The following is a 27822-nucleotide window of genomic DNA, read 5'->3' as shown; positions in this document are numbered from 1 at the left end:
GGTGCCTTCAGAGAATCACTGGGACTGTGTTTCAGGTCATTGCCCTGTTGTTTAGCAAGGAAATGGAAGCCATGACAAAACCTGTCAGAAGCCTATACACCCAGCTGAAACCTTATAGGAACAAATATACCTCCACAGGCAACATTTTGGAAGATCGACCTCAAGGATCCCTTACCACAAGGATCATTTTAAATTGCATTTGATAAAGCTGTTTCTTGCTATGGTCCTGGCACAAAAGGTGAAACCACACATTGCAGTCTGTTGTTGTTTATTGTTCCTGTTGCCACAAAAGTATTTGTTGCAAATCATAAAACTGAAACTGTTAAAAGAGCCTGCCTCAGACTTTGTTTTCATCCACAATACTACAAAACCATGTAACAAAAATACAGCTGAGCTAATATAGGAAAAAAATTCTACGTATTAGTTTGAAATTTTATACAAACTCAGCACAACTATCAATTTCTATTAAGTGTCCACTTTCTATGAATATTCTAATGAATAAGTATACTGGCAGAAATGTTCACCAATACTGTAATTTTTTAACTCTCTACCAAGAGAATAGACACCAAGACAGTTTTTTAATAGGAAAACATGACCAAAAGCTTGCTTCTAAGTTATAGACATCTAGCTGGAGATTAAAGACAAACTATGTGGCCAGACAAAATAGCTGGAATTTCGAATGTCAGAGCCTTGCAATTAATAGCATGTGAACATGGTCTAATTCAAGAATTATTTACTGAAGTGTTTCAAGTAATTTCAAATGCAAAAGAAGTAAGGGGAAGGGGAGGGAAGAGAACTGAGGACAGCTAATGAAAAAGGAAAAGGGGAGAAAAAGTCCTGGAGTAAATTATTAATTGTGAACTATTCACCTAGATTTGAAGCAATAGACATTGTCACCAACATTATGGTTTAATTTAGCTATCTATTTATAGACTGCAAATATTAGGCATAGTTTCCTGTTTCTCCATGCCCTGTTCAGAAGTATGTATATTCTCAACCAGTGAGTCTCAACCAGGATGTCATGAGATCCTTCTAGAAGTGCTGTGCAATATTAACATGGTTATGTGTGCAAACAACACAATTCACAAGATAAATCCAGAGATTTCAAATAGGCATACATTGTGTCAAAATAGTCTGACCTGTTGTGGGAATTCTGAGTCCTTTGCAACAGGAGAATTATTCCATTATTTTTCTGTACACAAACAAGTCAAAGTTTAAGGAATGGCATTTTCCAACAAGTCCTGTTAATCTATCGAGGGGTCCTTGATCCTAAAAAACGTTGAGAACCACTGTCCTAAACCGTAAGCATGAACACTAAATGTTTACACAGATTTACAGACAATTTATTCTCAGTGACTTCACTTAAACAACCTACTTATCTGAATATTTCAAGACATTACTGAAAAGACATTCCATTTTATCAGTTTACATTGACCTAAACATGCTCTTTCAAAAAATGTTTTTATCACTGTTTTCCAAAATGAAAATTTAAAACACTTAGTTTGTTCAAGGAAAAAAAACTACCTTTACAGTCTCATGGAGGACGTAATAGTTATACAACCTCGCTGCTAATGCTGTGCATTTTAGGAGTCATTGACCAATCTGGCTAAATATACCAGTGTTCATGAAGTATTTGCGTCACTGTGTTATTCTCAGCTGTAACTAAAATTATATGTATTAAGTATGGGTAAAATTTTCATGTGCACCAAAGTCCTTTAAGTGAAGGAAATTTTTGCTCCATTTTTAGTCAGAGAATGTGTTTAGTTCATGTCACGATGGAATTGTGCAAAATATTTAGCCAGTTTAGGAGCCCAAGTCTACACTGACTTCCAGTAGTAATTTGTGCTTGTGAAAAATGTAAGTGCTTATGAAAAACTATGCCTTACATACACTGAAAATGTTATGAATGAAAAAGTAAAAACTAAAGTATTTGGTCGCTGTATTTGGTCACACTTGTAGCATTAGGAACACATGAGGATACATAACCATAATGAAGATACACAGCCATAATATGTATTTAGAAACCATAACAGCTGTACAGATACCTAGAGGAGAGATGAAATAAGAATGTTTGTGTACACATACAAAATGAAGGAATTCACCATGTACTTTAAAAATATAGCATGAAATATGTCTTAATGGAATAAATTGTGGAAAAGTTCTCATAATTGTCGTACTTATTACTAGCATTGAAATATAGCCTAGATGTTAACTATTTTACGGTCTCAGTTGAAAATGACCTAGGTTGTAGAATGCTTGCCTCTCTGACTACCGGTATAGAAAGCCTTTTTCAGATTGGAACAGCTTCACTCAGAAAAAACACCTGGTAATCCTCAATTGCTTGAGCATTAATTCTTTTTCAGATCAGGACCCACAACCTCCCTATTCCATTTGCTCCTGAAGATTAATCTTATTCTTGAGCATTGTGACGAGCAACAACTTGTCCTACAGGTGACTGACAGCTTCCTAGAGTGTCTCATTGGTGGACACCAGCCACGGTGAGAGAAACCTTGTCCTGCTGTGTTTTATTAACTGCTGTTGTTTCAGACTGTACCATCTTTCTCAGGCATCTCTTTTCTATTCGTGCCTTGTGAAGTCTTTCCATTTCCACTTGCTTGCTTGCTCTCTGACAGCAGTTGTGAGTTCCCTTTCCTTCTCTCCTGCCAGCTCAGTGTTCTGTTCCTCCCTCTAAGTGCCTGCTTCTCTCTCCACTTCTTACCAAAGGGATTCCTATGGGATCTCTTGCTCCCCTGTTTTGGTATCTGTATAGATGCCTGAAGAGAAACTTATTCCTCATGGCTGCAGCAGACAACTGCATGCAAAAATAGTATCAGTGCTAGCTACCCAGTACCCAGAAGAAAGGGAAAAATTAAATCCTGTCCAAATTGGGATAAATGGCAAGTATACTGTTCTACCAGATGTGACCATTCAAGAGGAACAAATTTAATCTGTTGTCTCATATGGTTGATAAGTGTTTTCAAGGCTGATCCTCCTCTTACATCAGTGGAACACCATGCTCTTACTCATGTTCCTTTGGATTTACACCAGCGTTCATGAGACAAGAACCAAGCCCTATGCTCTTTGAGGTAATGTTTTGTTTTTGTAAAACTATGATCGCCCTTTGCCCATGGTCAGTGTGTACAGTTTAGGTGTATCTGCAGCAAAATGGGGAGCTAATAGTGAGATTTAGTTTGGAGAATACATATCGCATGCCACCAAACATTAAAACCTTGATGCCCAATTTCACAGAGGCAAAACCCTAACCCACGTTGAACCTGTAGCAGATTTGGTTAATTGTACGTCAAACTTCCTCTGGGTGTTGTACAGTCTACGATGGCTACAGTGGAATGAAAAGACAGTTCAACCATGAACCATCTTATTTACAATATATGTGCTCAGTTTCTTTATTCCTGCACTACAAATCCTTTTTGGCAGCTGAATATCTATTTCCATCTATTGCTTTCAGTCAGCTAGGGATTAAAGATATGTTAGAGTTGGGGTAAGTAATCTACAGAGCCTGAATATCAGCACCAGATAAATTAAAAGGAAGAGCCAATTCCCTGGAACAATGGCATGACCCTTCTTTAGGTTCCAGCTCTTTATTTTTTCCGGTTGAGGCAGGAAGGTAAAAACCTAGTTAAAATCCATTTTCAAGGTGTGAGTGGTGAATATATTGACATGCTGAACAGGGTGAATAGGACCTTAAATGAGTTAATACTGAGAGCATGTGAGCATGCATGCATGCATGTGCATGTGCATGAATGTTTCCCTGATAAGGGCTTCTAAGTACAGCATGAATGCAGGTGCAAAAGTTGTAATAGGAGTTTCAGAACAGCAGCCTATAGCTATAGCATCTCATGTTCAAATGCAAATTTTATTTTACATAAATAACAAAAAAGTTGTGTGCAATGCCATTGTTTTTGTTGCAAGCTCTAAGAATTTTTTTTTTCCTAGAAACTCTGTACTAATGTATGAAATCAGTACTTGTGATAGCAAAATATAGTAGAGCAAAACATCCTTTCCCCATTTAACTTCTAAAGTCAGGATCTTAAAGTACATTGCAAAAATTGGATCGAACATTTCTGATCTCTGGTTCTTCAGTTGCTGGTTTGAATCTTTCTTGGTTAAGAAGAGAAGGATGATCACTTGACTGCTGTTCACCATGGAGATTTATATAGCTTTTGGAACCATATATTTTGCCTGCAAGGAAATTACTTTCTCTTTGTTAATGGCAATAGATGTATCAGACTGTTAGTAGTAAGTGTTAGTTTACTGATTATGTAGGAGGAAGCTATAGGTAAAAGGATAATCCTTAAAAAATGGGACTGGATGAGATGGGATGGGAAGGAAAATCCTTCCTGATCCTGAGTGGCAATTTATATAGCCAATAAGATCTTTTTCCCTCAGTCCTGGTTCTATAAAGGCTTCATCCCATCACAACAAATAATAGAAAATGCTGCTATGAAGCAGGGTCATATTACTGCTGTCTACCTAAAGGTTTGGTAGCAGTGTAACAGTACTGGCAACATTTACCAGGAGGATCTTGGTTGGATAATTAATTTTAGGTTTTTTGAGCCTTAGGCCACACCTGCAGTATTACAAAGAAAATGAATGTGTTCAGCCTCAAGCAGGATGAGCAGCCTAACCAGTCATGATGTGAGTACTCTTTGTGATATCACACATCTATACTTAAGCAATGATTACTGCTAGGAGTAATATGATCTCTTTTCAGGATCATCATAGATGCTTACTGTCTTCATTATCCTTTAATAGATTGTAACTCACAAATTACCTGTTACATCCATAATTCTAGCTTGGTTTCTTCCTTTGCAAGCACCTTGTACATCAGTAGGACCATCAACGTACTTCATTGCAATGGCTAGAGGCTGATCCTCACCTGAATTTGGCTGCATAGCTTAGGAAAGAGTGGAATGGTATATTTAAGTAAATTGGATTTTATAAAAAGCAAGAAAAAACATCCTTTGTGTGTTGACTCTACCTTGCTGACATGCATTTTCTATCACTTCAGTCCTGGATTCCTGAAAGGATGGGATAGATTCAGGGCCAGAATCTGAATCTCTTATTGGCCTTCCCAAGATTTCATTCTCGGTTGCTGTCCTGTTTTTAATCAAGTAGTACGTATGCATTTTGCCCTTGCCCTTCACTTCTATTTCTCCTCTTTCCATTATTTCAAAATTCTTGTCCTTTAAGCATCTGAAACAATGCAAGAAGTATGTTAAAATGGAGCATTTCTAGGGACTCTTAAGCCCTTTTAACAGTCAGAACCCTACAAAGTCAAGGAAAATTTGATTCTGCTGAGAAGATAAGGGTAGTTTTTGCTCTGTCTCTGAAGCCTAAGTAAAATATACATTAGTGACTGAGTTGGCTTCTCCAGCTACCCAATATTAAATGAGGCAAAAGAATGGACATGAGCCGGTTTGAAAACTGCCAATGCCAAACATGATTTGGACTAAATTATTCTGTGTTGATCGAGTTTGAATATTTCCAATGGCAACTTCATCTGTTACACGCCAAAAATAACCATGCAGGTTTGATTGAATAATGTTGAGTCTTTTATTTGAAAAAAGAAAAAGAGCAAAATCAGGGTAAAATCGTCATTGAAGTGATTCTTTAAACAAAAGCTGTAAACTATGCATGCCATCTATGATCAGTGAAAATAACATTGAATAATGTAACTCAGTCAGTGAGTGCCAAACAGACCTTTTATGCTACAATCTATTGAGCTCAATAACAGGAATAAGTGGGTGAAATGTTATGTTCTATGTCAGGAATCAGCAACCTTTTAGCAAAGGGGCGTGAATTAACAAAGCTTAATCTGACAGCTAGCCGCCACTTGCAACACAGCTGCTGCCACTTCTCCCACTAGTGGCCACTGATCTTTCCACTGCCAATTGTCATCACCATTCTGGCTTGGCAGGCTCGATGGAATGTCTTCAGCCAGTGGGCTGTAGGTTGCTGACCTCTGTTCTGTGTTATGTAAAATTTCAGACTTGATGATCTAAATATCCTTTCTCACCTTAGCATCTTGGCATCAATGTAGTCACATATGTTAAGGAAAAAGAGTAAACCATTTTTTAAAAATTGTAAACTTTAAAATCTGAATAATTTTTCTACATGCAGGAACTTATATTTTATCCCATCCTAATTGCATCATAATTTAGACAAAACTCTTTACAACACCTATTACTGCATTAAATTTAAGTAAGCAAGTTATATAAGACAGTGACATCTTCCTTTGAAAGGGACAAGCCTCTGAGGCAACATTTTCCAACAAAGCTTTAAATAAAAAAGGGTCTGACTAGGTACTCACCGATAAGCACTGGTGCTAAGGTGAATTTTACTTGGAACCCCGTGACTCTCCATCCGGGAAGCTATGTTCACTGTGTCTCCAAACAAACAATAACGAGGCATCTTTTCTCCAACTACTCCAGCCAACACAGGGCCTGTGTGGATCCCAACTCTAATCTTTACAAAGACAGAGAAGTCCCTCCATTATTTAAGGCATTTTTAAAATACAATGTTTCCATCTATCTATTAATCTTAGTATATAGTACAGAGCACTTCTGTAACACCAGACATCCAAAGTTTGAAAGAGCCAAACAAAATATTTTCTAAACACATGACTACATGGGATTTGCCCAAGTTCACAAAAGAATTAAACCTAGGTCTCTTGAGGCCCAGCTCAGGACATTATCCCCAAAGGCCCTTTCCTCTGAAGAAGAAAAGATAAAAATGTATGGCAATGACTTACTTGGATAGGGTTGCCAGAAACTGGATTCTTAACTTCTTTGGCTGCTATTATCATTCCCAGGGAAAAGTTGGCAACTCGTTCTGCATGAGTAGATACAGGCACAGGGACACCTCCTACCACCATGTAGGCATCTCCTATAGTCTCCACCTTTAGAGAAAGACATGTGACTGTTCCAAATGTATTCACTTCTGATGAAATTTCTTTCAATTTCAGGGACTCACCTTGCCTGCAGCCATCCCATTTTCCCTTTCAAAAGGTGCTGTCAGTCACTTAGTACATAAATTGTTTTTTTGCTATTTAAAGTACTTTATTGCCATGACTTAACAGAGGTGCACAGCTTTACAGCACTATAAAATGGATACAGTACTTTAAATACGTCATTTAACAAGGGTTAATTTAATCTGAAGCACAGTATTTTATGGGACTTTAGCAACCTACAGTGATTTAAAAAACTTCTGTATGATGGTCAAATATCTGACCAGTGGAGAAGCCCCAGGAGGCAGCTGAGCACCCCCTGCTTTCTAGCCTGAAAAGTGCAGGGAGGCTCAGAGGCTTCCCCCACCAAACACTGCACTTCTGTCATGTTTAAGCGTACTGTAACTTTACAGTGCTATAAAAAGCGCTCTAAATTACAGTGCCATAAAATGTGCACCAAGCACTTCTGTACAAATGCTTACAACTGTAGTGCAAGGATCCCAGCCATTGCTTTCTCAGATTTCTAGGAGACTGTTTTTTGGTATGTCATCTGACTCTGCACCTAGAAAATTCCTGCTTGTTCTGATCTCTGCCACCTCCACCCACCTTGGTGCTGACTCTGTAAGATCCAAGGAAATGGGTAGCCCTGCTGTAAAAGTACCCCAGTCTCTTTCCTGATCCATACAGCATGGAAAATACTTGCACAGAGGTCTATCCCATGCCTGGATTACTAGGGCAGTAGTTAGTCTAATATAGGGGTTAGCACTAGGGCTGTGCAAAATGGCACCATTCCATTTTGCCTTCAGTTTCCACAGTTCAGTGGAACAGCATTCCATTTTGAATTTCATTTTGAGTTGAAACATCTGTTCCATTTTGTTCTGTTGAAACAGAAAGGCTGTTAGTTAAATAGTGCTAAATAGTTTCATAGTTTCTAGTTTCTAGCACAGGGGATGGGGAAGCAGCCCAGCTGGGCTGCCTCACGCCCCCCCACACAATCTAGTGCTGGGGATGGGGATCTAGCTGGACTGACTTCCCATCCCCAGCCTATGGTCGAAACGTTTCAACTTTCAAAATGTTTCGACTAGCCTCATTTTGTTTCAAGGCTATTTCAATGGCCTTTTTTCATTCTGATTTTTCTGTTTTGACCTTGAAATTGGTTGAAACAGTATCAAAATGAAATGGCTGGAGAAATTTCACAGCCCTAGTTGGCACCTATGGTTTAGATCCAGCCTGCAGGGCCAAGAAACTGTGCCTGCACCATACCCACTCACCTCAGATCCAAACAAGGCCATCCCAGCCCTTTCCCACTGCCTTCTCTCCCCACTCCAGCCCAGGAAACACTGCCAACCCTTGGTCTAATATATTGAGGCCCCACCCTGTTTTACTGAAAACCAATAAGAGATGGCTTGGCTGTCTGATTCACAAATTAGGCTTTAAAGGTATCTTTTTTTAAAGGGAAACAATACTGTACATTGAGGACTTTTATTCAAAGTGACAGTTTTAAGACAAAGTGGAAAAAACCCTACCAATTTAGTTGTCATGAATTACACACATTAGAGTGTGAGCGAAGGTGGGTATTCTAGTACATAAAATCCCTTCATACAGCAAATTGTACTACTGCGACCCGCTGTAGATATGGGGTAGTTTGGCAGTCTTTAATATGGGCCAGGTCCTAAATGCTTAATCCTTTCTCCAGCACAAATTCTACTGAAGTGAGCAGTAGTTGTTCCTGAGAAAGTAAAATGGGTTTTGGCCCTATAAACAGGTTATACAGAGAGCGTTCCAGGAAGAGAGACTGCTTATTTAAACAGTAGAAATCTCAGGTGTATTAATTCATAGTTCAAAACCATTCATGTGTGAGAAAATTCTCCAAACCCTTAGGTTTCATTGTTAAATTCATCATCATTATATAAGTGATTAGTTTAAATTAGATTTATTAGGATATTTTGCCTAAACACCAGTAGGAAACCAAGTACCTTGGGCATCCCTTTAATGTAATAACTCAGGGGTTTGCAACCTTTTTGGACCAGTGTACGCCGGCGGCCAGGCACGGAGCAGCAGCGGTGGGGGTGGGGAGGGAGAATGGCAGCGGCCACTGTGTGAAAGCTTCTCTCAGCCCCCCACGTCCAGGATACTGCATGGCAGCGTGGGATGGTGCATGGTGGCAGTCTGTCCCTGCTCTCCCATGCATACCCCCCCAGGGCCTTCATATGTACCTCCGGGCATACGCATACCCCTGGTTCACAATCCCTGCAATAACTTAAAATAATACAATATATTAGGTAGGACAACTGTTTCTATGCACATCTCCCATTAAGGTGACCTGCATAAAGTTAAAGCTGGTAATTTTCTATAGAAAAAAATATATACAAGTCACTAATGCAAATAGATCTTTTAATTATTTTCATACTGTGACAAGATATTTTATTTAATAGGATTTATTTGTAGCTTCAACCATTTATTAGCTTTGCTTAGGTTTCTTGGATCAATATTAATGTTTCGTTTCCTTGAAGCTGTCATTTAGACTTCAAGCACTCTAATACCCACCATTTACTAAAACTTGCCTGCTGGCGTTGAGGGAAGAATATCATGGTGATAGATAAGCTTAGCTAGGTGCATGATTTATAGTGTTAGGCTCATTTAAAATCTATGTGGCAAATACTGAAGTCTCCAATTACTTATAGTACTAGGCCCTGACTAAGGCAGGATTTTTTTTTATTTCAGAGTGGAAATTCTAATGTTTTTAACCATGCATTTTGTCATGCGTGAGGTTCAGGAATTGACCCTTTGCTATTTCTATCTACACAAAGATTTATGGTTGTATGAGAGAGAAAAAACTAGGGCTAGATCTTTACATGATCTAATCCATGTAGCTCCACAGAAGTCAAGATGATGCTATGATTTCAGCCAGTAAGGATATGGCCACCACAGTATACTAGAGAAAAAGCTCTCTAGTGCATTTTAATGAAAGTTCATCTCCCACCACCATTAACTGGGCATTGTTGAAAGTGCTGCTGACAACAGAACCTAATAATTAGAGATATAATGATGTAAGATGTATGCATTTTAAGGGAAAATATAAAAGCTTTTCAAACTGTAATAATTTGGTTGAGTTTCACATGTATGTCTTACCACTGTGGTTGGGCCACTGGCAGTACAAAAAGAGGTGTTTTTTGTACTGACACCTCTCCTGACATCAGTGATAGGAAAATGAGGAGCAAGTAACTACTTTATTACAAGATAAATGGAAAAGAAGATTAAAATCTTCCTCTTCACATTACTATAAGGAAAACTTAAAAGCACTAGATAAGCATAGTTACACTCACGTTTGTATCATTTGAATGCATTAACTATAACTCAGCATGTTGGTTAATTTTCATTACAAAATACTGAAGATAACATACATAATGGAGTGAATTAAATATAAGGAAACATATTAAAGCTAAAGGTATGAAACAAATAGCTTTAGTTTCTCTTCGTGGCCACCATAACAATCCAATCTTTAATGTTTTGCTTAAAAAAAAAACCTTTGGAAGGGAAAACAAAGGCAATTAAATAAAATCAGTTTCATAGAAATTTCTGGAGCCTGTATCAATAAATAAATACCTTGTAGACATCATGCACTGTCGTTAGCCTGTCAAATCGCAGGTACATTGAATTTAACATGAGGACTATCTGGATAGGTTCACACTGGGCACAAATGTTGGTAAAGGTCACAACATCACTGAACAATATGGTGCATTCTTTAAACTCTCCTGTGGGCAGAAAAGCCAGTGTTGAATCATTCTAATAGACAATAGCATTCTGTAATTGTTTCTACTATGCAAACAAAAGGCATTTTTGCTCAGTTTGTCTTTTTTGCTACACTTTTAGAAAATAACACCATTTGTAGGGTTCTTTTGATTCACATGCATAAGGAAGGATCTGATATAATATTGTATCAAATATAGGAACTTCAACCCATTTTGGACAATATACACACTGCTCTACAACAAAAAGGAGGCAAGCAAAAACAAAGGAATACCTGATTTCTCAAGGTACTTCAGTATGTGCAAGAATAAGCACAAGCCCCATTTCCTTGGGTGATGTCCTGAACAAAAAATATTTTCCTGACTGAAGACTGATGCTGAGCTAATCTGTATTTTAGAAGCACTGAGGAAGTTCTCCTGGAGAAGATCAGTTTCCTCAATCTCCTCCTCTTGGTTTTTTACTCCCTCTTCCCTATTTCACTCCTGCCCCTCCTTCCATCACCTACCTAGGTTGTAAGGTCACCGGTGCTTTGTTTACTGTGACTGTGTAGACAAAGATAGCATGCAGATAGCCCTGGGGCCATATAGTCTGTACTGCCTCTGACCAAGTCTTTTCCACGCCCTGGACAAGAGCATGGCACACAGCCCCCAAATCTAGCATAAATAATAGACTTGCATTTTGCTATAACTGTATCATATTCACCTGCCTCAACCCGTTTCCCTTCTTTTAGCTGATTGGCCACATGCTTAGGAAGCATAGCATACAGCAGAGCTTCTGTCTTTTTCTTTTCTTCTTCTAGGTGCTTTGATAGTATCCGCAGTTCCTCTTTCTTCCTCTCCAGTTGGTTGGAGAGCTCCATCTCTGCCAGTCTTTGCTGGTTAAGAAGAATCAAATCCCTGGTGACGTCATGGGGTGCTATGTCTGCAATATGCATCTGCCTCTCTTCTAGCTCATGCAAAGTGCGTAGTAAAGGTGAACAGAGATATAACATGCACTGCAGGGACTCCATCCAGATCATTTGTCCTAATTTTAAAAAACAAGAAAGAAAGTGATAGAGATGGAAAGAAAGCACATCTACTCTTCACTACTGCAAGAGTCTTAGGACTTAGGACAATTGCTGGTCCTTAGGTATATGCCACCAAAGAAAGTTGTCACTTTCCCAGAATTCCATTTGGACTATATTGGGCAAGAAGGAAGGTTCAGGGCATGAGAAGCAGTCACTAGGGCTGTGCAAAATTTCACCAGATGTTTCAATTCGACACTGTCTAGACTTATTTCAAGCTTGAAACAGTGAAATTGAATTGAAATGAAGGGCTTCAAAACAGCCTTGAAACAAAACGAGGCTAGTCAAACTGTTTTGAAAGTTTTGAAATGTTTCGAGTTTTGAAACAGTCAGCAGCAAGGTGGTGAGATACAGGAACCAATGGCAAAAATAGCACATACGATCTTGTCCAGATCAAATCCATCCACAGTTCTGCAGCAAAGATCATTCTCCTAAAACCATTGCTTAGATTATGTCACCCTTCAATTGTTTGCTCTCACATGCAAAGTCTGCCAGAGTCTATTTCCTCCCTGCCTCTAATTGCTTTTGAGATGTTGGCTTCTCAGACTCCCCAAAACATTTGAGAATCCTTTGACATGATCTCCAGCAAACATAGGCAATATCAGAGTTGACAATAATGATATGCCTAAAGTAAAACATAAGAAAAGTAATTAGGCCACTTCTTTTCCTTTTCATTTTTAAACCGCAATTTGTTGCCAATAGGTAGACCAATTGGAGCACCATTCAATACCACTTCCTCTGAAGGAAAATAAAGTAAATTAAATGTATTTTTGTCATAATCATCTTAACATGCAAACTGTTCCATATTTTTACGGAAGGGGAAGATGCAGGAATGAGAATCTGAACTTTTAATGATTACAAACACAAGCAAAAGTATGACTAGTCTATTTTCCTTGTTTGAATTTGAAAGGAATGCAAATAGTCAAGAAACTTCCCACCATATAAATGGTATAAACTAGCTCAGGTTTTAATCATTTCCTCAACTCAAAGTGTAATAGCACAGTTGAGGGCATTGGTTTTCTTTCAAATCTAGCTCAGGTTTTAATCATTTCCTCAACTCAAGGTGTGATAGCACAGTTGAGGGCATTGGTTTTCTTTCAAATGAAGAATTTTTACACTGAGCTTTCTTTTAATTGCTACAGGTAGAAATGGAAATGCTTATTGGCAGCAGTTATATTTTATTATATGACAGTGCAATGCTTGTCTAAGGTTTTGCTTACTTCCCTTAGTACCAAGGTCACTGATAACCTAATGATGCTATCAGAGCTCTGGGAATCTGTGCTCCCTGTGCTAGCTGGGTTCCTCTGCAGAACAAAAAGCATAATCCCATATAAAGATAGTTAATTGCTTTATTAAAGAAAATTCTTACCAGTGTGAGGGGATTTTTTTCTGCTGTACTTGCAGGGGCAGAGATAAGAGGAGGTAAAATATAGGAGTCATTTTTTTCTACTTTTTCAAAAAAGAAAAATCAGGTTATTTCATAGGCTGAGTCAACTGCTATTCTCCATAGCACTTGTATAACTTAGTTGTTGCTCTCGTGGTACTGAAAGCAGAGTCTGACTTTGTAGGCTTGACCTCATTAGGCTGACCATATGGAAATCCAGGAAATCTGGGACACCATCTGGGAAATCTGGGATATTATCAGCAAGGACAATGTTACTTACTTACAAGCCTCTGAAATCCAGGACTGTCCTAGATCTTATGTTATTTGAATACCCCAGAAGCTGGGTATTGGAGTGACCTCTTAGGATAAGGAATCCCTCCCATAGCTAGAAGTGGTATTAGAACCACCCTGCAGAGATATGGGGACATTAAAATCAACACTTGTAACCCTATAATTAGTTTTGTTTAATAAGAGCCTTCTGTACCTCTGAGCTCTAGCATTGGGCGTCGTTTCCAGGACTCTGGCATCATCTCCCGCCTCGTCCGGAAAACAAACTGACTATTGATAAATTTCTGAACACTAGAGATGGTGAATGTCACTTCTGGGTGCACAATACTGAAGTAGTGATCCAGGTGGATCCCCATAGTCTGAAGGCCAGGAACAATCTTCTGGATGCTCACCCCAGCTTGTTTCACCCTGAGCTTGAAAACAACAGATACCATTTTACAATTTGTATTCTGTTTGGCTCCAGCAACCAGTGATCTGAACCAACACTTGCAATGAGCTACAGTCAAATGCTGTTTACAAATGCACTGAGAGACAGACACACTCAACCAACTTCTTACTGCAAATATATGGGTTTTTTGCATTAGTTCTTTCTTATTAGCATAAAAAATGTTGACTGGGACTTAAGAACTGGTATTGAAATACAAGGTGTCCCTGTCCCTGATGGCAGGATATTACCCAAAGAACAGAATCTTGTTGAGACGGTCAGTGTTAATATTCACTAGGGGTGTGTGAAATAGGCCCTATTCAATTTGGGTGTGGATTCAGCCCAAATTGGGGACACTGATTCGATTCATTGATTTGGATTACTGTCCCCGAGTAAATTCAGCTGAATCTGAAAATTTGATGCTGATTTGGAGTGTAACCTGGGTATACCCAAGAGTGTGCCCTATTCTCAATTGAATGGGATAGGTAGGCAGGAGGGAGTGCTGTTAAAGGGATGCCAGAATTTCAAGCAGATCCCTCTTTCCTCTGTAGAGTTAGCTCAAGCCCAAAGTTCTTAGCTATACATAAACATAAGACTAAATATCATATACATATATTTACACAGAAAACACTAACCAATAACCAAGGTCAAACTCTAAATAACACTATTTACAACATCATAATACAACATCTCAATTACAAAATATAAGGCACAAACATGAACAATCTTAATAATATCTATTCCTTAATATAGTCCCTGACCCATGGCAAGAGATAGTCCTCCTCCCAGTGGGGTCCCTTGTGGGGTGTCCAAGAACACCGGGGCCCCTCCCCTTAGGGCCTTGACTAGCCAGGGGGATGCTCACCTACCCCCTTCTCTGGGTTTGCCTGCCCCAAACGTCTTTCCCCTGTGAGACCCAAGGGCTCAATGACTCACGCTCCCTCAGGTGGCAGTGGTTAAGGCGCAGCTGGATGGGGTCTCCTCTGCTGGAGTGCCTCTACAGGCCTCTCCTGCACCACTGGGCTCCTCTCCACTCTGTGCCTTACTCTGGGTACCAAGGGCTCAGCTCCTCTCAGCTGCTGCACCACTGCTGCTGGCTCCTGGGTGCTAGGCCTCACACTGCAGCACTACCATTTCCCCGTGCCCTGGCTTGGCACTGAAGGCTGTCTTAGTACAGTCCAGGCCCTTCAGGCTCTGGCCAGCCATCCTCAAACCAAGTGGCTAACCCAAGCAGCCTCTGCTGCTCCCTGGCTCCCAAGGCTCGGGCCCGTGCACCACCCTGCGCACCATGGGACCTGGCTGCTTGCCAGGAGATGGGGCCTGAGCCACCTCACTGCAGCCCCAAGGACTTTGCCCCATGTGCTGCCCCACACACCGTGTGGCCCACTGGCCCTGCCAGGGTTGCAGGTTCGAGTCATTGCTTCCAGCTCCCAAAATCTGGACTCCATGTACCAAGCCATGCACTGTGATGGGCCCAAGCAGTCTCACACCGCTCCCAGGGCCGGGTCTCCATGCACTGACCCCTGTGCGCCGTCAACAGCCCAAGCAGTCTCGCACCACTACAAAGGCTGCTTCTCTAGTGGCAGCTTCAGGAGCCCTGGGCCTACTGCCCACTGGGGGAGAGCTCCCCAGGTTTTCTTGGCTCTGCTCTTCTTGAGTCCCTGACTGCATCTGCCCTTGTGCTGGGCAGGCAGCTCCTTTTCTATGCTCCGGGGCTCCGCCCCTGAAGTCTTCTGGACCTGACAGTTTACAGTCTTCAATCAGGTCCAGGGGAGCTCTTCTCCCCCTCCCCTCAGGAAAGGGGCATAACTTTATTTCTCCTGCTACGTCCTGATTGGTGGATGGGCTCCACCAATCAAAACAGAAGAAGCTCAAGCCTGGGACTCAACCCAAGCTCTGAAAGGTAATCCTGCTACAGAAGAATCACCAATTCAGACATAGACACAGGTTTAAATGTTTTTTCTACATACCTCAAGGTACCAGGCATGGCTTGTGGATGGATGGGTTGATGAAGCATCCCACAGGAGCATTAGGGGGCCCCCAAGTGCTCGGCAGCAAACCTGGAAGTACTTCTGGTCCACTTCTGGGTTCACCAGGGAGCATGCAGGGCCCCCTTCCGTCTCAGCGATTGGTCGCAGGGGGGACCCTAGGTGCCTCCCCAGACCTAGGAGGCACCAGTCACTGAGCTGGGAGGTACAAGGGGGCCCCCAGTGTGTTTTCTGGCATACCTGGAAGTAGACAGGAAGTGCCTCTGGTCCACTTCTGGGTCTACTGCCAAGCGCGCTGGGGACCCCCCCGCACTTCTGTGAAACACTCCATGCACTCCAACATTGCAGCATTCACGAGCTGCCTGCTACCTAGAGATATGTAGAAAAAACCTTTAAAGCTGTGTCTATGTCCGAATCTCTGAGTCAATTCGGAGGGTTCCGATTTGATTCAGAGAGATTAAAGGATCCTCTAATTTGATTAGGATTTGGAGATTTGGCTACTGAATTGGGCTGAATCTCCTTCAGATCGAATCAGGGACCGAACCTTCACTCAGCCCTAATATTCACTGAATTCTCAATTTTATATAAATAATGGCTCTCATCTTCTTCTAGCTTACTTCTCTATACGTGCAATGTAATTCCTCTGATTTCACTGTTCAAAACAATGCCAGAGAGAAAAGAAAATCACATTTTAACAGTGATATGCTGTAGAATATTAATGATTAGTAATGACAAAGCACCGAGTCATTTTCAATTCAGTTGCAAATAGTATGTAAATAATATTGTTTTAAGACTCATGAAGATCTTTCACACTTCCTCAGTAATTCTGTGTCCCCTGGTATATAGCAATATTATGGTGACTGAGGAAAAAAATCATTCTAAAATTAAAAAGGATTGTATCATTTCTTTCAACTTTCTTTCAGGTGTGTTGTGATCTCTTTCCTCTCTTTCATTTGGCCATGCTGTCATTAAAAAGTGGTTATTAAAAAGGATTGTAAATACAATGCCGGTCAGTTTTAACTTGTATAATGTGATTGGTAGGAATGTTCAGTTTTGTAGGAAACAGAGCTTGGGATGGATGTTTGCAGCATTTATTTAAAAAAAAAATAAAACTGGATATTTATTAGAAATATAAAAATATTTAGAAATATAAAAATATAACAGACCAGAGCCATAAATTTGTAGTAACTGCTATCTGAGAAAGATCATTCCCTGTATTCAGAATAGGAAATAGCTGTGGTACTAAATGTGCTGGCACATATTAACTATGAAATGGAAAACAATGACCACTGTTTCCCTTTTTCAGGCTTCACCTTCCCATCAATTTTTAAGGGGACAGGTTCTCTTGAAAACTCATAATATAATAATTCCCTATTTTCTTCTCCTTACTTTCCAAGACAATGGTAGCTGCATAACCAATAAGAACCTGTGTCAGCTTCCATTGATAGGTGTAAAACCAGGCCTGTATTCTGCACTAAGAATTTGGTTGAGGTGTTGATGATCAGATGCCTAGAAAGATTCATGACACTGAAGTGAATTGCATATCAGTATTACAAAACTTCCTCCTCACTACTCAAGCATCACAATGAAGAATCATTTTTCATAAATGCTTCTTTTATCTTTGCTTCCCTGCCCCTACTAATATTTTCTTGGTTAAAAAAAAAATGAGTTAAGAGAAATTAGTAAATCTGGAAGAGCCACTCATAACCGCTTAGGGGAACAATGCTTTTCATATCAGCCTTCTTGTGGCAGAAGCATGTAGGTGGTAGGAAAATGGCTCAGATTCCTTTCAATAGGTGTGAAGAGATGCTGGATTTCCCCTGCTGTGGGCTGGGCTGCTTGGATCATCTGACTTAGTGTGCATTTTGCTGGATGCAGAGTCCCAGTTATCAGAAAGGCTTCACAGAAGTCCTTGTGCAGATGGGGGATTGCAAGCTGAATGGGTGCAAGAATATAGCTGTAGGGAAGTATGGGTCATATTTCTGGGCAACGCAGGTGACACAGAAAGAGCCATTATTGCTTAGAGAATCCAGGTCATAAACATGTTTGATAATTAGTACACTATTACATGGTTTTTAGCCCTTATACTGCCACTTTGCATGCAGAAATTTCAGTGGAATTACCGTATCTGGTTGCTAGTATGTGTGATGTCTTCCCAGCAATCTACATGAAGAACTTCTACTGATGTTAACCATGGGTATGCACTATGTATGGAGTGCAACAGTGCAAGATGGTCCTATATGCACATTGAAAATAGAACAAATAGCATAGCAATGTGTCTTGTGTGTGTAAAACTGACTTCCCACATGCTTGCCTTACCTCTTTGTCAAAAACAATATGGAAAGGCAGTCCATTGCAAAATGTTTTGGTGTCTATCCAGAGGGTCTTAGGATAAACAGGATCAAATCCTCTCAGTAGTTTACCTGCAGTAAGATAAATCTGCAACTTTCAAACATGTTGCAACTCATAAGTCTAATCAGTATTTCTCTGCAGTACCTAATCTTACAGGACTGCATGACAGAATAAAGTAAAACAAAATAAAAAAATATATGGGTGCAAATATATGCATGCAGATATTTATGTGCAGTAAATGCTCTATAGAGAAATATAAAGCTGCTTACCCATCTCAAATTGATTTGGTTGAAAAAGTTTAAAAACCTAAACACAGAAAAATATGAACCTTTAGATGTGTGAAACGATGTCAAAACAATGAAAATAGATGGGTAACTGTAAGACTTGATGCTCTTTGAATTTATAAATACTTTAGTGATTGCCACTGTTGTACTTACATTGAAATGTATCTAGCACTGCCATTTAAAATAGTTTGCCAGTTGCTATAGAACTTTTACAGAAAAAAGATTTAGGACCACCGGCCCATTTTCTCAGTGACATCTGGGTGCCATAGATCCCATTAGTCCTTTTGAAGGATCTGAGCCAAAATCTCATATGTGCAGATATTTGGTCCATGGAATGAAGGCGCTCTTAGAAAGAGCTGAACTCAGGTTGAAGTAAATCAGAACCCATCATTTTTGTAAGTCAGGCCCATGGAAACTTTTAGCTTTTGATCCATTACATAAGGAAATTAGGCAATTTTGTTGATTTTGAAGTACAGTTCTACTCTAATGCTAATGAAACCTGTTCTTTATCTGCTTTCCATATTCATGGTTTTGTGTGTTCTGAGTCAGATTTCTTGATCTTAGTTCTGAAAGGGTGTAGAGGAATGAAAACTTATTTCTGGATCTAAGACACCTGTTAGAGACAGAGCTGGATTCCAATTCTTCTTGTGGAATCCTCACAGAAGCCTCTCAGCTGCTACCTTCCTATAAACCTGTAATAGCAATGGGTACACAGGTATCCCCAAGAGCACAATTAGAGGTCACTGGTTAGCACAGATCTGCTGAAAGCTATGGTTTGGTCTTCAGAACCTATTAAAGTTGAAAAGAAAGATACCAGCTTGAATATCAGGTGCCATATTGAACAGTATGTTTTTTATTTTTAATCTGAGGCCATTTGATCTGGAAATAAGTGAGAAACATTAAGTAAAAAAAACCTTTGTGATGCCATCTTTGTTGGAGCACTTTTGAGAGTGGAACCCTACTTTAAAGATGGGAGAGATATGATACATCCAACTGGTAAGCATGTAATTTATTTATGACTATTGGAAAACAGTTATCCCAGTGAAGAAACTTGGAACAAGGACATTTGGAAAAGATGAATGGGCATTAGGTAAAGGAGGTGAGATGTGGGTGATTCATTGAACATCATATTTAAGTTATTAATAATTTATGTCCAGTTCCTTGTGAATGATCTCCCTCTTACCTTTTCCTAATGTAACGATTCCTCTTATTGTCTCCCAGTGACTTTTCTTGACAGGACGAATGGGAACAAGACTTGTTCTATCTCTAATCTTATTCACAGCTTTTTCAAGGTCCTGCAAAATAAGTCCAACTGAAACATTCAGCTTTGCTTTTCCTTCTCTCTTTTTTTACATCTTTCTAGAAAGTAAAGCAAAATGGATCATGTCTTTATCATATGTAAAATCAGCACAAACCCATTTACTTCAAAAGAAGATATATCATTTTACAGTAGCTAAAGATCTGACCCAAAGAAATAAACCTTGCATGAAAAAGAAAGAAATATCAATGGTATATTTTCAAAGTTCCCGGACCCAACTTTTGAAATTGAATTGCCACCATTGAATGTCATGAGTCTTTACATTCAGTTGTTTTTGGTGTACAGGTTTTTACACACCTGGAGAAGAACATAAATGTGCAAGTTAGCTATTTGGGCATCTAACTGGTATCTGCATGCAAATTCCCTTTGGGCAATTCAGCTTAGGCAGCCAAAAGTACTCATCCAAAAATGGGGTTGTATCCATGAAGTCATGCAAACTTAGAGGCAACATTTGAGATGTTGGGAGACTTAAAGAAGCATATAACAATCATCCATAATTGGGTAAAAAGTCTCAGCAATTGTATTCATAAGTAATTACTATTTGCAGGAATAGAAATATAAAAATACCTTATTCAGTAGTTTTTCACTTTGCCTTCCAGAATCGGCATGATATTGTGGTAAGGAAGAAAATTTATCTCTCTTGTTATATGAAAATACAGGTTTTTGAGTGACAAGGAAAACAGTGTGTTCTTTTTTCCCAGTCCTTTCTTCCTCTTCTGTTTGATTGACTATTTCCATTGAAATTTCAGTGTTGAAAAAATCCAGGGCTGCTGCACCAATGATTCCTAGAAAGAAACAAAAGACAGAATGCTGTCAAAAATCTTCCATTTTAACAAATATTTTTGCAATGCCATGTATTAGATCAACCAAATTATAGGTGACTTAGGCTATACTGATTGGGGTTTAGATATGTGGTGTGCAAGATCGCATAGTCATGAATCAGTAGTTGGACTACTTATTCCAAGGTAAGTATTTAGGACTAGATCTGATAAGTCTGCATACTTCTGTTGGTTTTATATAGAAAAAAAGGCAATTTATACCTTTTATAAGGCAATTTATACCTTTTATTAAGTTAAAGCAGAAAATCCCCAGAGCCTAAAACATTCTCTGAGAGCTAGAATGAGCCATTTAGATTCAGCCCTAAGCCAAGGGTAACCTGCAGCTGTAACTACCCAGGAGGTGCCCCAAGAAAGGGCATGCTGCTGAAATAGGACTTCCTATTTTATGTGGACAGTGTTGGGGCAGTAGGGTACTTTGCTGTTTCAGCTGATTACCACACCATACTTGGCTGTCTGAGGCAAGGAGGGTTGGCATATTTTTAGTTCTCCTTATTGTCTCTTAATAATCAGCTAATACATACTCCTCTCCAACCTACTCCTGCTTCCTTGTGCCCAGATTCAAAATCCAGGTAAATCTTGTGTGGGGGAGGGATGGTATTGTGGCTTTACCTGTTCCAGCTATCATGTGGTATTTAATCATAGAGTTGTAGCGTTGTAGCTGTGATGGTTCAGGAAATATGTGAGAAGAAAGGGTTTTTTGGCAATATCTTTCATTGTACGAAACAGGAGCTGAGACAAGATTTTGGAGATAAATTGCATTTCTTCAAGTCTGGAAAAGATGTCAGTGGAGCATGCTATGTTATCTTAGTCTCAGCCTAGCTCATTGTCATGCATCAAGAAAATAATTATTTTGTAGAAGAGTTGACTGGAACTATTTTAACTGATGTATATTTTGGGAAGATTATATAGAGTATCGCTATGAATGTCTGTGTTTTTTTTAAATAACTTTCTTGCAGTTTGACCTTAATTAGGCAGTCAAAGAGAATACTCTCTCTCAAAGTATTTCATCAAGATGCATTATCATTGCTCCCAGTTTTATATGTTAATATGTGGCTGTTCAGTGCAATATTGTACCATGACAGTGATATGAAAAATTACTCTGCATTTCTAAAAATCATTGAAGTCTCAAATAGCTGTGAGTTCCACTGTGTAACAAGGAAATAAAGGGGGAGATTTGATTGCATTTTAAAGTAAACGTTTCTGTGCAGGGACATCTATTTAATCATATAGATCCTAGTCCTAATTCTATGTAACCACTACACCAATATAATTGTGAAGTATAGTGATTCTTTCAAAATTCACATGACTGGGTTTCTGAATGAAGATTTTTATTTCTGCATATATCAATATCATGCCCAGTCCAGAACAGAGTTCAATAATGATTTTTCCTGGGTAAATTTTGAAGGTAGTAGTTTTACTGGTAATGGGAGATGGCACAATCCCTGGTCACCCAAGTTAAAGGAAGTCAGAAATAGAAGTCAGGTGGCACTCAGAGAGCAGGCGGGGACTAGGGTGGTATTGTTGTGCTCCACTGTAGTTATTTTGGGGACACAAGTTATTAAGAACTAAAAATAACACTTTGTTTCCACACCATACAGTAGGGACTTCTACGTTTTCCATTTTAAAACTCTGATCTTTTTCAGAACTGCTAAGCCCTCACAAATCCTGCTGAAGTCAGTAGGAGCTGCACTCACTCAGCTCCTCTGAAAAATCAAGCTATAAAGGTCAAATATCTAAAAGGCAGTTGGAAATCTGTCAAGCTTTCAATTCCACAGCCAATCCTTGGTCATAGAACTTTTGAAACCTGAGCATGGAATAGATGCGAACATATTATGAATCAGTTATAGTTTCATAGTTTCATAGCTGGTAGGGTCGGAAGGGACCAGAGCAGATCATCAAGTCTGACCCCCTGCCATAGCAGGAAAAAGTACTGGGCTCAAACGACCCCAGCAAGGTGTTCGTCTAGCCTCCTCTTAAAGACCCCCAGGATAGGAGCCAGAACCACTGCGCTTGGAAGTTGGTTACAGATCCTAGCCACCCTGATAGTGAAGTAGTGCCTCCTGATGTCTAGTCTGAATCTACCCTCTGCCAGCTTGTGACCGTTATTTCTAGTCATTCCTGGTAGTGCTCGGGGAAACAGGGACTCCCCCAGTGCCTCCTGGTCCCCTCTGACTAGTTTGTAACAGGCCACTAGATCCCCCCTCAGCCTTCTCTTGTGGAGGTTGAACAGGTTCAGGTCCCTCAGCCTTTCCTCGTAGGGCCTGCTCTGCTGCCCCCTGATCATGCAAGTGGCCCTCCTCTGGACCCTCTCCATCTTGTCCACATCCCTCTTGAAGTGCGGCACCCAGAACTGGATGCAGTACTCCAGCTGAGGCCTGACCAGTGTTGCACAGAGGGGGAGGATCACCTCCTTGGACCTGCTTGAGATGCACCTGTGGATGCATGACAAGGTACAGTTATCCTTCCTAACCGTGTCCCCACACTGTCAGCCCATGTTCATTTTGGCATCAATAATGACTCCAAGATCCTTTTCTGCCTCTGCACTGATGAGAAGGGAGTTCCCCAGCCTGTAGGCATGCTGCTGGTTCTTCCTCCCCAGGTGCAGCACCTTGCACTTGTCAGTGTTGAATCCCATCCTGTTCTCATCCTCCCACCCCTGTAACCTGTCTAGGTCGGACTGCAGCCTATTCCTCCCTTCTAGCGTGCCCACATCCCCCCACATCTTAGTGTCATCAGCAAATTTGAACATGGTGCTTTTTACCCCCTTGTCCAAGTCACTGATAAAGATGTTGAACAGTGCGGGCCCAAGGACCGAGCCCTGCGGAACCCCACTGCCCACATCCCTCCAGGTCGAAAATGACCCATCCACCACCACTCTCTGGGTGCGGCCCTCCAGCCAGTTAGCGACCCATTTGACTGTGTGGGTGTCGACACCACAGTTCCCCAGTTTTTTAATGAGAACAGGGTGAGAGACAGTGTCGAAGCCCTTCCTAAAGTCCAGAAAGACTACGTCCACTGCTACCCCTGCATCTAAGGCTTTTGTGACCTGGTCATAGAAGGCCACCAGGTTGGTCTGACAGGACCTGCCTCTAATGAACCCATGTTGGTTGCCCCTAAGCATAACCTCCCCCAGCAAACATAACACTGGCCCCTCATGGACATGTGGCAAGATAATTCTCTCAAAAAGCTTATCCAGGATTGAGGTAAGACTAACTGGCCTATAGTTTCCTGGGTCCTCCTTCCTCCCTTTTTTGAAGATGGGAACCACATTGGCCCTCTTCCAGTCTTCTGGCACCACACCAGAGCACCACAAGTGCTCATAAAGCTGTGCCAGGGGTCCCGCAATGACCTCAGCTAATTCCCTCAGCACTCTGGGGTGGAGATCGTCAGGACCTGCATGAAACAGTCCATGTATGCATTTCTACCTAAGCTATAGCATGCATCTTTACCTGGAACAATATGGCACAGACCTCTTCTATCTGAGTAGTAATGTAAATGCATTGACCCATCTTCATTATTTTCTACTCTAAAAGAAGGTGCATTCATTTCCTGGAGCAGGAGAAAGAACAGGAAAATGTTAAATACTTTTTCTAGCACAATAATAAGCTGTATAAAAGCATATTGGCAAAATAAAAAGCAACACTTGATGGTAGTGATTTTCTAGTTTCACTTGAGATTTATCAGGAAAAAAATCCTTATTTTTCTAGAAAAATCTACTATACTTTGACCCAAAGTACTAAGTAGCTTTATATCTAATATTAAAGGTAACTTTGAAGATCTGATTTTTTCCCTAAGGCATCAGAATAAGTAATTTCAATGCACAAAAGGGCTGGTTTATAAACATATTTCATTCAGGTGGTAAGATACTCTTTTGTGTGTTTATGCCCTAGAAGTTTTCATCTATGACTGCTCACTTGTTATTACTTAAACTTGCCTGATAGGAAAGAGATAAGTAGCTGTGCAATGAATCCAGGTTTTCTATGAACTCGTACAGATTTCCACCCAAAGTTCTTAACATATGGTCATAGCCCGATCGTTTGCAAAACTCAAAGAAATACTCTCCAAACTGCTTCAGAACCATATCAGAGGGAACACCTGGAAAAACAAAGATATGTTCATGCAAAAAAATAGACTGGGGAGTTATAGCAATGCTCTGAAATGGATTCATAATGATAAATGCAAAGGCTTTTTGAAACAAGCAGGGAATTTTAAGATTGAGGGAGTGGGCTATGACCTGGACTGTTGCCCAGAGATGTAGGCCTGGGCTGGAAATATTTAATGTGATGTGAGGCATACCTAACATTTTGCAGGCTTTATCAATTAGCAGCATTGTGATCTCATCTTGGTAAACTTCAAAAGTCAAAAACGAATCCTGAACTCCTGCTTGGATCCTGCAACAAAAGTGATATTCTGTCTCAAGATTGCCCCAAACAGAACAGAATTAAGGAGCCCAGCTTGTTTGCCTTACCCAGGCTCCATTCCCATTGCTACATTTCTTAATCAGTCAGCACTATGATATCTGAGCATGGCCTTTCTTTAGTAATTTAAATTGGATAAGGCAGTGCCTGCTAGGGACAGAATAGCCAAACAGGCCTCAGTCCTGCAGTTTTTACTCATGTGAGTAATCCCTTTGAAGACAGTAAAGCTTTGAAGTATATTTAAGTACCTGGGTAAATAAGTCCATGTGTATTTATTATTTTATTTCATGGTAGGACTTCTGTACTGCAATCAAGAACTAAGGTCCCATTTCATTAGATTCTGTGCTGACAAGAGATATCTCTTTCTTCTCTTCCATTGGTTTGTTGTAGATTATGGTTTCTACTGTTAAGCTCTTGGGTCACTATAGGCTTGACCAGACTCTTTCTATTAGTTCAATGGGTTTTACATCATGGCCTATATACCTTGGTAACTAATTTTCTTTATTGCTATATCTTTATTTTCATGCAAAATTGGATAAAACCTTTAAAACAAAAAATGTGAAACAGAGAGAATATGATGTCTTCAATTACATTTAATTGTTTTCGCCTGAGGTTCTCAAGTGAAATTGACTTCAAAATAAGGGCAGCATCTATTCAGCATAATTACTTTTCAGTAATAGTACAATAAGCAAGTGTGACTATTGCACAAATGCTCATTGGACAAAATTTCACCCCTAATTATTTGGCATAATATATAAAGTAATTAGGACAGATTAAAGCGATATGATGAAAGTACTACAGTGTAAAAATCTTGTCTTTGCCTTAGCAGTTATTTTTAATAATTGCTTAGGTTTTACATCACAGTGAGAGACTGTTATCCTATGCACACTACTAAACTCCTTTACACTTAATTTATTCAATTTTGTAGGAATGAGTTACCTTAAGTTTTCCCAGGTTTCTTCACCATATTTCTCAACCACTAGAGACTTCAGGCATGTATTTATAAATCCATACTGCAAAAGCAAATATGGGAATATGGAAAAATGTACAGATTTAAAAAAATTCAGTCCAACTGACAAATCTCACAATATTTCATCGTCTATCATTATACTATAAAGTCACAAGAAGAAATAATAATACATTGATTCATATAGTACCTTCAATAAAGGATATTGGAGTCCTTTGTAATATTTATTTGTACATTTCAAAGGTTTTTAGAAAAGTAAAAAGTCATGCATCTTCCTTTGCTATAAAAGCAAAAATCAGGTCAGTGAACCGGGTATACAGAGCTACACTTCTGTAAATCTGCAGGACAAAGTAAAATTGGCTCTGTTATGTCTTACCGTGTGTTTTATTTACATATACACACAAATACAGGTAGATAGATAAATATAGAGATGATAATGATTTGAAAAGTTAAGCATTAAAATATATTCTAACCGATAGCTTTGTAATAGCAACAACACAGAGTTAGGGACTAAATAGCTCACCCATGTTCACACAAGGCCTGATCGTGAGCTGCCTGAGCCCATATTAAGACCCCCTGTGACAGCAGTAGATTTTGAATTATGCCTCTATAGTCCAGTGGTTTTCAACCTGTGGTCCATGGACCCCTGGGGGTCTGCAGACTATGTCTAAGGGGTCTGTGAAAAATGACTTTGATTGATCACAAATATGTGAATACCCACCCTTACAATTCAAAGGAGTCCGCACCTCCATTCAAAATTTTGGGGGGGCCCTCAAGTGAAAAAAGGTTGAAAACCACTGTTGTAGGCAATGGCAGTGATGAGGATGGACTCCAAATTCCCTGACTGCCAAGCTTGGCTCCAAATGCTGTGTCCACCTCCAGTTCGAACTGAACATTTCCATGTCACTGCTGTGCCAGCTAAAGGAAAAGTCTCTTCCTTATTAAGCAAATCTCTGAGTGCATTTTGTTTTTAAGTGAGGGCTTCATCCTATGAGCAGGCCCACCCACCATTACGCAGGAGGCAAAATTTGTATTGAATTGTTGTTGGCTTCAGGACTGTGCCGGCCCTGAGGTGTCGCCTGGGAGAGCAGCCCTGCGTTTTCCAGACAGCAGAAACTTCATTTCCAAGCGGGACTATATTCCACAGGGCTCGGCGCCTGCTCTGCACAGCCCCTGTGAAGACCGGCGAGCTGCGGAGCGGGGCCCGGGGGTGCCGCTGCTGCACGACCCGGGGCTCCCTGGGAGCCGGGCGCAGCTCGGTCCTCCGTCTGGGGGCCGCGCCAAATGGACGCGGACGTCTGTGTGCCTGCCTGGTGCCCAACGAAGGGATTCCCCTGGGCGGTGAAGCCCCCGCCGCGCTGCCGGCAGAGCGGTGAGGTGCCGCCGCGCCCTGGCCACGGCGATCGGGAGGCAAGGCTGGCTTTCCCAGCGGGGCTGACAGCTCCCGCCTCCCCTTTCCCCACGGGAGCGGGGCGGCCCCGCTGCCTCCCGCCTCTCGAGGCCCGGCGAGGGGGCATTCATTGCCCCGTGCTGGCAGCGTGCGCCGCCCGCTCCCCTCCCCTCCCCTCCCGTCCCGTCCGGGCTGGGCGGCGGGGCCGTGCGGGGAGTGCGGGGGGGACGCCCCGGGGCCCGGCCCCCCGCAGCGCGCTGGAGACACTCACCATCCTGGCGCGGGGCCTCACGGAGCGCGGAGCCCCCGGCGGGGCGGGGAGCGCTGCCCCGGCCCCGGCCCCGCGCGGCATCCGCGGCGCTGCCCCATCTCCCCGCCCGCTCTCGCACG

The 27822-nt window shown here is 40.9% G+C and overlaps 1 protein-coding gene across 2 annotated transcripts; it reads right to left on the bottom strand.

The window, feature by feature from the left end:
* Nucleotides 1-83: 83 nt before the first annotated feature.
* On the bottom strand, nt 84-27822 carry LOC149862891 (putative guanylate cyclase soluble subunit beta-2). 2 transcript variants are annotated; one of them, XM_090053384.1, is made up of 16 exons: nt 27704-27822; nt 26015-26088; nt 24954-25048; nt 24592-24752; nt 24107-24206; nt 20386-20603; nt 19684-19795; nt 18184-18287; nt 13649-13865; nt 11420-11740; nt 10574-10722; nt 6773-6919; nt 6332-6486; nt 5000-5214; nt 4793-4915; nt 84-2045 (listed from the first exon to the last, which is right to left on the bottom strand). In XM_090053384.1, exons 1-16 carry the CDS (start codon nt 27782-27784, stop codon nt 1948-1950), a joined length of 2370 nt encoding a protein of 789 aa, XP_089909510.1. In that variant the 5' UTR covers nt 27785-27822; the 3' UTR covers nt 84-1947. The 2 variants fall into 2 exon arrangements, with proteins under 2 accessions (XP_089909510.1, XP_089909509.1); XM_090053383.1 differs by lacking the exon at nt 84-2045 and adding an exon at nt 3913-4200.

The sequence above is a fragment of the Crocodylus siamensis genome, chromosome 6 (assembly GCF_052110815.1).
Source record: "Crocodylus siamensis isolate JL-2025a chromosome 6, ASM5211081v1, whole genome shotgun sequence".
In the NCBI taxonomy this organism is placed as follows: domain Eukaryota; kingdom Metazoa; phylum Chordata; order Crocodylia; family Crocodylidae; genus Crocodylus; species Crocodylus siamensis.
Note: the sequence above shows the minus strand (reverse complement) of the source record. Positions and strands in the feature narration are given on the sequence as shown.